This window comes from Pundamilia nyererei, unplaced genomic scaffold (genome assembly GCF_000239375.1).
Source record: "Pundamilia nyererei isolate P.nyererei 1_Seehausen unplaced genomic scaffold, PunNye1.0 scaffold00002, whole genome shotgun sequence".
Classification (NCBI taxonomy): domain Eukaryota; kingdom Metazoa; phylum Chordata; class Actinopteri; order Cichliformes; family Cichlidae; genus Pundamilia; species Pundamilia nyererei.
In genome coordinates, this window is record NW_005187403.1 from 3,817,493 (window position 1) to 3,827,423 (window position 9,931).

General features: G+C 41.3%; 1 protein-coding gene across 6 annotated transcripts in view; it reads left to right on the forward strand.

Moving 5' to 3' along the window:
- The window catches only part of fnbp1b (formin binding protein 1b), a 50,611-nt gene that overhangs the window by 32,999 nt on the left and 7,681 nt on the right, over positions 1 to 9,931 (forward strand). For 3 of the 6 annotated variants that reach the window (XM_013909569.1, XM_013909564.1, XM_013909567.1), the window contains 5 exons: positions 883 to 1,011; positions 1,573 to 1,719; positions 4,319 to 4,510; positions 6,075 to 6,263; positions 8,501 to 8,593. In XM_013909569.1, coding sequence (XP_013765023.1) covers positions 883 to 1,011; positions 1,573 to 1,719; positions 4,319 to 4,510; positions 6,075 to 6,263; positions 8,501 to 8,593 — 750 coding nt within the window. The remainder of the gene's footprint in view (positions 1 to 882; positions 1,012 to 1,572; positions 1,720 to 4,318; positions 4,511 to 6,074; positions 6,264 to 8,500; positions 8,594 to 9,931) is intronic. The other 3 variants (XM_005720199.2, XM_005720200.1, XM_005720196.2) reach the window with 2 other exon arrangements.

Sequence of the window (9,931 nt, forward strand, 5' to 3'; positions counted from 1 at the left end):
TGTGTGTGTGTGTGTGTGTGTGTGTGTGTGTGTGTGTGTGTGTGTGTGTGTGTGTGTGAGTGTGAGTAAATGAGTCAGTGAGTTAGAGATACTCTGCTCTTGCTCTTAGTTCGGTGTGTAGGTGAAAACTGGATGAAGTCCTTTAAATGTTTCCTCTTCACTATGAGAGATCAGGGTTATGTTTCCTTGGCTGGCTCATACAGTTATACAGCTGCTCTTTTTTCTGTGTAGCCTTCAGCAGATTAAATGCTGATCACAATCACAGGTTCATGAGGTAACTCTTTGTTACAGATGACCCATTGAAATCAGTATTTATGTGAGGACGGCCTTAGGTCTGATGGAAAGAGGAAACAGATAGGAGTACTTAGCTGCACGCAACACTAACGCACATACACACAACCCGCACAGGCTGTCTAGCTGAGATAATCTCATCTCCATCTGCTTAGATTCGTAATAGGCCTCTCCTGCAGCATTTCTGACTGCCTTCCTTCCTTCCCTTAGACTAGCTTAAAATAATCAACATTATCGACAGCAGAGGCAGGCCAGACGGGGCGGACAGAGAAAATCCAAATCCCTCCATTCTGCAGCCTGTGCAGGCTGTTGTCGTCTTCTTTATTTGTTTGTTCTGCCCTACATATAATCTAATGCCAAAGGCTGTTGCTGCTTCACAACTCTGAATTGCACCTTTAGATATGCATTCACAAGCTCTCTGTGAATATGTGTGTACATGTGCATGCATGAGTGCTCATATACACAAATAGTTGACTCATTTAGGTTTTTATGCTCTGGCTGTGTCTGTGGTCTGTTTTCATCAGGGGACACGAGGTTAGTGAAGAGAATGTGGTTGTGATATATGTGCTTGTGTGTGTGTCTTTTCTTCAGGCACGACAGCAAGCTCAGATGAGGCACCAGATGGCTAGTGACAGTAAGAGCGAATACGCCGCCTACCTGGAGAAGTTCAACAAGGAACAGAATGAACATTACTATACAATTATTCCCAACATATTCCAGGTACATACAATAGCTCTACAGTGTATGATTTACCTCAGCCGATTTGTCATAAAGCTGGTTTTGGTTCATCAGTGTCACCATTAAATAGAAATTATTTTCTCTTCCCACGTGAGAATATTAACACCTCCAAAATTATTGCATTTTTTTTCATTATTTTCTGTTTTTTCTCACGTAACCAATGATTGCACAGTAATGCACTTTTATCTTGTGAATTCAAAGTTGTTTGCAACTCGCTACACTCAACCCCCCCTGCAGGTCTGTTGCTAAAATTACATTTTTGTCATGCAGGAAACACTGACAGAAGCAAGCAGTCCTTATTTAAAGTGCAGTTATTTTTGTCTTATCTTCATCTTACAGTTACAAAGCTTGTGACTTTGAATTCACTGTTTTGTAAAGTTCATGATTTTTGAGCGCTCCCATTTCCAGTGTTGTTTGGTCTGACCATCAAAGACAGCATCAAAAGACAGCACTTTGAGATAGATTAAAGGGTTTTTGATTTTTTCCAGTCAAACTCTACCCACACTTTTGTTTATGTATAAATATGCTTGTATCGAACTGTAGAAACTTCAAGACATGGAGGAGAAAAGAATTGAGAGGATATCAGTGTGCATGAAGACATTTGCAGACGTGGATCGCCAGGTGCTGCCCATTGTGGGAAAATGTTTAGATGGCATGACAAATGCTGCCGAGTCCATTGAGCCCAAGGCTGTGAGTATCTGTCTATTTATCCATTTAGTCAATTATTTCCTTGTGGTAACAATACTAATTGGCAATAAATCCTATAACCTTGAAAAGCCTGTGTATTTCCCCTTAAATGGTGCCACAATAGTAAGGAAAATGCATTTGTGGGTTGAGTATCGGAGAATGTGGGTTTTGCTAATGAAAAACTTGGAAGATCTTTTGGATGACTGAAGTCTAAAGAAACAAAACATACTGGCAATTAAACAATTTCTTCATTTAACAAACAGGGCCTCGGTAGCATGTGGAAGAAGCATATACAGCTGCTCTACAGCCTCTCTCTGTATATATTATAATATCTGGGTGGTCTTTATCCTTCAAACTTGGGTCCAGCTTGGGGGTTACTGCTCCATTACCATGGAGACCACTCTTACCTTCATCCTGCACATCTTCTCTAGCTCCTCTCTCAGCCTTTGTTACTTCTTGAGCTTGCTGTGTTCCTTCTTCCAGATGTTGCTATCACTCGGTATAGCTGTATCTGTCACTACAGTCGTCCTCTCTGCTTGTCCACCACTGCTATGGGGGGGGGGGTTTATCCCATTTTCATCTTGAGACTTCCAGGCTATACTCGGCAGAGATGTTCCTGTATACTATGCCAGAAAATTGGTTATGGCATTCCATATACGCCCTGCCTGTTAGCATCTTGAACCCCTACTATTATATGTTGGATTGTCTCAGGAGCACCTCTGCACAGTCTGCACCTAGTGTCTTGCCAGCTATATATGTATACTATATACATGTACCTCTTAACCAGGTCTTGGTTAACCCATCACTGTATGGGGGTTATTACTCAATCAGCCAGTCTATCACTGACAACCCACACAATCCCAATTATGCTTTCACTTAAACAACAAGTAGTTGAAGTCTTGGGGGACTTGTTAAAAGGTGAAAACACCTCGCCTCTCCAAACAAAGTGGGAGGACCTTGTCGTAAATAGAAAAGCTGTACAAGCTTATTCAATTACTATAGTCCCCTCTAACAGTAAGGAAAATTTGTGACATACATTTCTTTAGCTTGTATGTCACTAATTCTTTAGCTTTCTGTGTTAAAAATACTCACTGTAGTCCTCCTTAAAGGGGTATTACGCTGATATTAGACAGAAAATTCCATTAATCCCTCAACAGATGTACTTCACACCTGGTGAAAGCAATTGTGTAATATGTGTGGTTTTGGAAGGAAACTTATAAAGACTGAAATAGTAAGAGTGATTGTGTCATTAGGATTATATCCATTTTGGCTGTAGGATTACCATTTCTGACAGAGCTGCACACTGGGGATGTGAAATCTGAAAGACACGTATATTTAGGAGCATTTATCAAGTGAAGGCGTTTTTGAGAATATATTACGAAAAGTCACAGAGAATTAGGCATTTAGTGCTTCCTATTTGGCTACTCTTTTTTATTCAAATATGTTTAAAGTGGATCTGAATAAAATTCAAACTTCAACACCGTTATTTTTTACCTTAAAGATGATGAATGCCGGTTAACAGACATGGTTTTTAGTTGAACAGAGTAACACAGAGTTCGGTAGCCTAACTCTGGTAAATGGTAACAAAGGCTAGCTATGAGTAGCTGTAAAGCGCACACACTAATGTGTTAAATCTTGCCCCGTTTCTAGTCTTTATGCTAAGTTTAGAAATCTTGCCAGCTGCTGCGGCTTCATATTTCATAGGCAGATGTGAGAGGTTTATCAGTCTTGTCATTTATCTCTCCTGGAAAGAGAACAAGGCAGTTTCTAATATGTCAGACAATTCCTTAAAGAAAACCTAAACCAAGGATTAAGGTTGTGTCTCATTGCTTATAGTTATTTATTATTTAAATAGGTAAAAGGAGAGCAGCATTTGCCTGTGTTTAAAAGTGTGATATATTGAGCTGTCACATGTTGGCTGCCTGCTGTATGACAAAAAAACCCAAAACCATCCGCAGGGATCACATAGTTTGTGTATGTGTAGCTGTGTATGTGTGTGTCCTTGGCTAGGCTCCAGGAAGATGACTCTGTGCTGGAGTAAACAACGGCAGGGAATAACACATCACATGCTACTTTTCCTCTGGCAGATACTCTTCCTCTTTTCTTCTTCTCTCACATATGGAGGACACAAGAGCAGATCTCTGACCCCCTGATCCTAACTCCAACCAGACCCTTTGCTATTATCAGTTCAGAAAGGCTGGTGTGCACTGCAACTGATGAATGTGCGTCTTCCTGTGTCTGAGAAGCCTGGCTGTATCCCCGACCTCAGTGTTTGCTCATAACTCCTGCCTGACAGATTTAGGCCTTTTCCTCTTTCTTCTGTAGGCCACAAACTGAGTAATTCCAGCTTCTCTTCTTTCTTGACACACTCTTGAATCGTTATCAGAGAGAAAGTGATATAAACAACTGAGTCACGGGGCCACATTTGTGTTGCGTATAATCACCAGACCTACGATGCTCGAGACATTCTCAAACGACAAAGACCCTCCCTTTAGTTATTGTTTGGTATCTGAAAAGCTACTTTGAAAAAGTCGTTGACGCAATTAAAGAGGTTCCAGGATTAAGGGTTCTGCTAACTGCTGCAACTGTCGTCTCTCACTAGGACTCTAAGCAGGTGGTGGAGTCCTTCAAGTCTGGTTTCGAGCCCCCAGGAGATGTAGAGTTTGAGGACTATGGCCAGGCCATGAAGAGGACAGTATCTGAAACCAGCCTGTCCAACACCAAAGAGAGCAAAGAGAAGCCTGGTGTCAAGGCCAAAAGCAAACTGTGGCCTTTCATTAAGAACAAGAACAAGGTAACAATGAATGAACACCTTACTCAAAAATCACTGCTACACCCGAACGTATTGCAAAACATCACTAGTTGTGGTGCAGTTTCCTCGCCTGGAGCTCACTTTGCACTTTCAGGAGATTTATATGGGCTGGGGTGGAGAGATATTACAGGTCCCATTATGTTTGTTCTTATGACTTTTTATTTAGTGGCTGTAGAAATATATGTGTTCAGTGTTTGTAGTGTGTGTTACAGTCTTGGTGTTGATTCTGTATTAAATTTATATATTTTTAATAGATTTTTTTGACTTTTGTTCACTATGTTAACTTCAGAAATTTATTGCTAGTTCTCTGTTATTATTGCCATTTTTGTTGTTATTATTTGCCACCCGTTTCCTCCCCTGGCAATCACCCTCACCGATTTTGGAGCCTCCCTTTCATAACACACACTAATATATTTCTACTTTTCACTCTATGAACGGACTCAAGTGGCAGATATTAACTTCCTCTTGGATCTGATGTAACAGTCTTCCCTCAGTACTTTTCCACTGACTGATCATCCTTGAGTAGCTTCCTTTAGCTTCCTGTGTCTAAACATCAAGACTGATCTCTGGCTGTCTTATGGGCTGGTGGCACTGTTGGTATTGAATTAGAACAGAGTGTGATTGAGCAGTCGTTTGTGAGTTTGTGCGCGTGTGTGTGTGTGCACGTCTGTGTGGGTGAGGGAGAAAGTGAGTTTGTGCAATGCTACATGAGAAACCCTGGTGTGCAGAAAATGGTGCAACCTCCCAAAATTAAGGCAAACTTGTAAAGGCAGAATTTGGGAGCATAGTGTACAGAGAGGTATTTACACTGTACATGCACACAAGGACACATGCATGCCAACGGAAACACAAAAACTATTGGTTTACAGAAAAAAAAAAAAGATTTCTTAATCGCGCACCAGTGCATGTGCAATGTGCATCATGTGGTATCCTAAAACTCATCACTGCTTCACTCTCTCTCCTTAACTGCTGGTTGATGAATTATGCAGTCAGATGTTTTAGAGCCGCAATAAGCAATTAGATTAGGCTGATGATGGCCTCAAATTCAGCAGCTGTTATCCTCGGGGATGTGGTGAATTACTCGTCTTAGCTGGCATGTTGACGAGGTTGGGAAAGTAAAAAAACAAAACTCAAACGGAGGTTTCTAAAATGGAAGCCGGCATGCGCTTTGAAACTCTTCGCTGTTTGCTTTGTGCATCTGCTTGCTTTAACACGTTTGTGCGCTTTCTACTCACTCTGGTCATTTTGTTCTTTTTAATTCTTTAATTTTTTTATGTTTTATGTGTTGAACAGTTTATTTTTTCCCACAACATAACTGCTACTCTGGGTTTGACATCCCTTTGGTTGTCTTTTATGTTCCTTTGGGTTTTCTGTTGCGTGTGTTTATTTTTTAATATTTGTAGGAGGCTTATTTATTTTGTTTTGTGTTCCCTCCTCCTTTTCCTCCTTTGTCTTTTTTCGTTGGATTCTCGACCCCTTCTTCTTCTTCTTCTTCTTCCACGTTTTTCCTCTTCCTCTCCGTCACGGCTCCCTCTCTTATTGGTAGCTTATGTCCCTGTTAACGTCCCCCCACCAGCCCCCACCTGCCCCCCCAGCCTCATCCCCACCCTCACCCTCTGCTGTTCCCAACGACCCCCAGTCTCCCAAGCAGCACAAGGAGCCCCTCTCCCACCGCCTCAACGACTTCATGGCCTCCAAACCCAAAATGCACTGCCTCCGGAGCCTGAGGCGAGGGGTAAGTGTGTGTGTGTCCAAGCCAGCTTTGTGCCTGTGTTTGTGTGTCTGTACACCTGTACCTGAGCTGTGTGGCTGCTACACTGTATGAGTGAATAATCCAAAGACGTGCTGAGCTTTCTTGGATGGTCATGATGGCTACAGCATCATTATTACTTCTGTTGCCAGTAACCAATCAAGTGTAAGCAACGCGACCTCCAACAAGTGTCCCACCTTCACTCATACAGTGCTCAGCTTTTGTGCTTCTCTAGCATGCTTCTGTAGAGCATTACCATTACCTATTGACTCCATGGTATGTGTCCTACTCACCAACAGCCTCTTCATCTTGTCCCTTCATTCTTCAGATTAACTGTGCTCACAATGACAGTCCCTCTCTACCACCTTCCCCTTCTGACAGAAACTAAGGAGCCTAAGCAGTGTTGGCAGTAGCATGAAGACTGCACTTGCTCCCTGTGCTCTTCTCTGCAGTCTATGCTGGAGGCAGATTGTTTTGGGTTTTGCACGTGCTAGGAACCAAGAAGAAGGTTAAACCTTCAAGTATGAATCAAGCGATTGGTATGGTGGGAGAGTAAGTTTAGACAACTTCCTGAGGGATGGTTTTATCAGCACCTCTCCAGTGCCCTTGTGTGTGTCATCACAATTTCTGCTCTAAAGTCCAGTGCGTGTTTTGTAGAGATACAGGCGACAGTTGCTGGGGAAGGTCACAGCATGCTTTCCTGTCCTTTCTTACTTCACTCTCCAGTTGTCCGTGACCTCAGGAATGGGCTGTAACTCCCAATGTTCCTTCCGGACTCCACAAATATCGTTTTTTTGTTTATGCTCATAATTTGAAATGGGAGCAGTTCAGAGTAAAAACATTGGTTTGAATTGGTGCTAACATGACGTCTGAAAAGGCAAAAGAACAATGTGTTGCAGTAGTGCAGTGTGTGAGTATCGAAGAGGAAATGATTAAAATGAGGCAGTGCAGAGGGAAGTGCGTATTTTTTTCGAACAGGTCTATCAGGAAGTGCATGTTTCTAAAAGCGGATGTGTTGCAACAGCTCATGAGAAGACTGATAAAAAGAGTTAAATCAGATGCATTGTTTTCAACTATGCACAGATTAAACTGAAGTTTGACCTTATTCTAACATTTCATGGTATAAGAAAGGCTGAATAAAGGTTTAAAGGTTAAAAGCTTTATCAGACCGGAAAGCCTTGTGGAGATCTTTAAATTCATCAGTACTGCTTTCCATTCCTAACGAGGGTGCATTGAATTGATCTGTAGGTGTTTTTACATCTAGTGGAAGTTTATTTTCTGTGTTTAGATGCTGGTTGATGTAGATTACCGTGTTAAAATATTGCTTTCTTTTTGGAATAAATCTAATAAAACATCAAAAATGTAGGTAACCATGGTAACAAGCACTTTATCACCATTTGGAGGTAAAAGGCTTATTTTCTCTTCCTTTTTCTTCTACTGTCTTTTCAAACTAGGGTCATCATCATAAGTCTGTAGGAAGTCTAAATATATTGGACTAACGTATGTGGTAATGTTAAGATGTGGTTTTGTACATGCCTGTGACCTCTCAGCGATGTTACTCACTGAATCAAAAAGTGGTATCGTGACAGAAGACAGTGCATGTGCAGAAGGCTTTGGAGAGCTAGAGTAGGGAGCTCACCATGTCATAATGGGAAAAGGTCATTTGCCTAAAGCCCTACATGATAAAAACCATTTATCATTGCTTAATCCATCCATCCTTTTTGTGTTGCGTATATGGGTACACAGCATTTAATTTGATTCAGAAAATGTTTAACCTAAAAAGTAATATAATATACTAAATAATTACTTTCCCTTGGTTATTGTCTTGAAAAGACTCAAATGTAACTCCAGCATAATCCCTGTTTGAAAATCCACCAATAAAATCTCTTACAGTCACATTCTGTCATTACAACTGTAGGAAAACAAATAAAATACACAAGCGTTGCTGTAGTCGTGTCTGTGGGGGTGGGGTGTTGTGTCTCCGCGCAATGGCAGGATGTCTACACCTGCAGGAGAGCTTGTGTGCACTGCATATGAGATGTCTAATTCATCCCCAGTCACTGTATGTGTGCGTGCACGTGTGTTGCTTCTGAGAAAAAAGAAAATGCGTCTGTGTATTGAGAGTCAAATTAAGGCAGCATACAGTATAAGAGCTCAAGCACATCAGTGTTGTTTCCCAAGTTCTTATTGACAAAGCTTTATTCTCTCTGATGACCACACAGCAACAATCTCCGCGCTCTCTCATTTATCACAAAGAGCTAATGAAGAGGACTCTGGGCAGACCCACGTATGCTTTTGAAGCAAGGCAATATGTTGTAAGTGTGTGTGTGTGTGTGTGTGTGTGTGTGTGTGTGTGTGTGTGTGTGTGTGTGTGTGAGAGAGAGACAACAGGTGTGTATTTGGCGTGTATAAGCATTGAATAGTTGTGGATGTGTGTGATTAGTAAAAGCCATGTATAACACAGGCAGTAGCCTCATTAATAATTGTCTGAGGAAATTTTCACCATTAATGAAGCAAAACATGCTCACAAAGGAGGCTAGTGTCTGTGTTTGGCTCAGTATTGATCACATGGTTGTGACATGTGCAGAGTCGGAAGAATGATTTTAGAAAATGATGACTTCATCCCTCATCACATGTGCCAGCTTGGGGTCTGCTGTGTCTTGCAGCTGTTTCAGGGCTTCCCCACTGAGTATCTACAAGGGGTCAATTCCCAAAGTGTCACAAGCACCTGAGGATGTGAGAGTTATAAGGACGCTATTTATGATACTGAGGAATTACCGCTCTTTACTTATTAAACCTCATGTGGCTGTATGACACGAGGTGCTGGTTACACTTTGGGTCTGGGTCCAGCTTACAGTACCCAGAATTTACCCCTCTGGGGCTTTCTTTGTGCTGGTGTGCCATAGTGCAGCAGTGTTATCTGTCTGTAATATAACTGTTGATCTGTGTCTGTCTCAAGAACAAATCTAAAACGCTCTTTACGGAAAGCTGCAGCTTTTAAGTGGTCCCATGATAAATCACACGTAAACTTAGTAATAAAACAAACAGTTAGAGACATAAATGTAAAAATGAACAGCAGTTATTGACTCAAGCTGCTAATTTATAGGAAACCCACTGTAAACAAAACCGAAAGCAACCGACAGCAGAAAAGAAGTTATGCTGCTCGTCAGGTAGCGCTGAGAAATCCTGAAAGCCAGGCTGATGAGTGCGAACAGTTTTGTTCAAAGGAAAACAAGTCCTCAATGCAATGATGAATGCAAAAGTCGAAGCTAGCTTAAAAGGCTAATTTTCACATTTTTTTCTGGCCTGTTGTTAGAAAGGGAGCATAAAATTGGAGTATAATGTGTCGTACAGAAGCAGACCAGCTTAGACTTTTTAGCTAATTATTCTATAAACATTTTAATTTCACAAAAACATCAAACATAGCTTTTATTTAGATTGTGAGAAAGAATATGAAAGGATCTTTTGGACCAGCTTTACTTGATTCTTTCACTTCAGTTTTTATCAACTTTCAGACAAAAATTTCTCTTTTTCATTTCCGGATACAAAGTCCATATATGACCCACCGGTGACAGAAGCAAAGGCCTGTGTCTTTGCCTGCACTTCTACAAAGTAGTTTTTATACATGTGAAGGTGTGTGTGTGTGTGTGTGT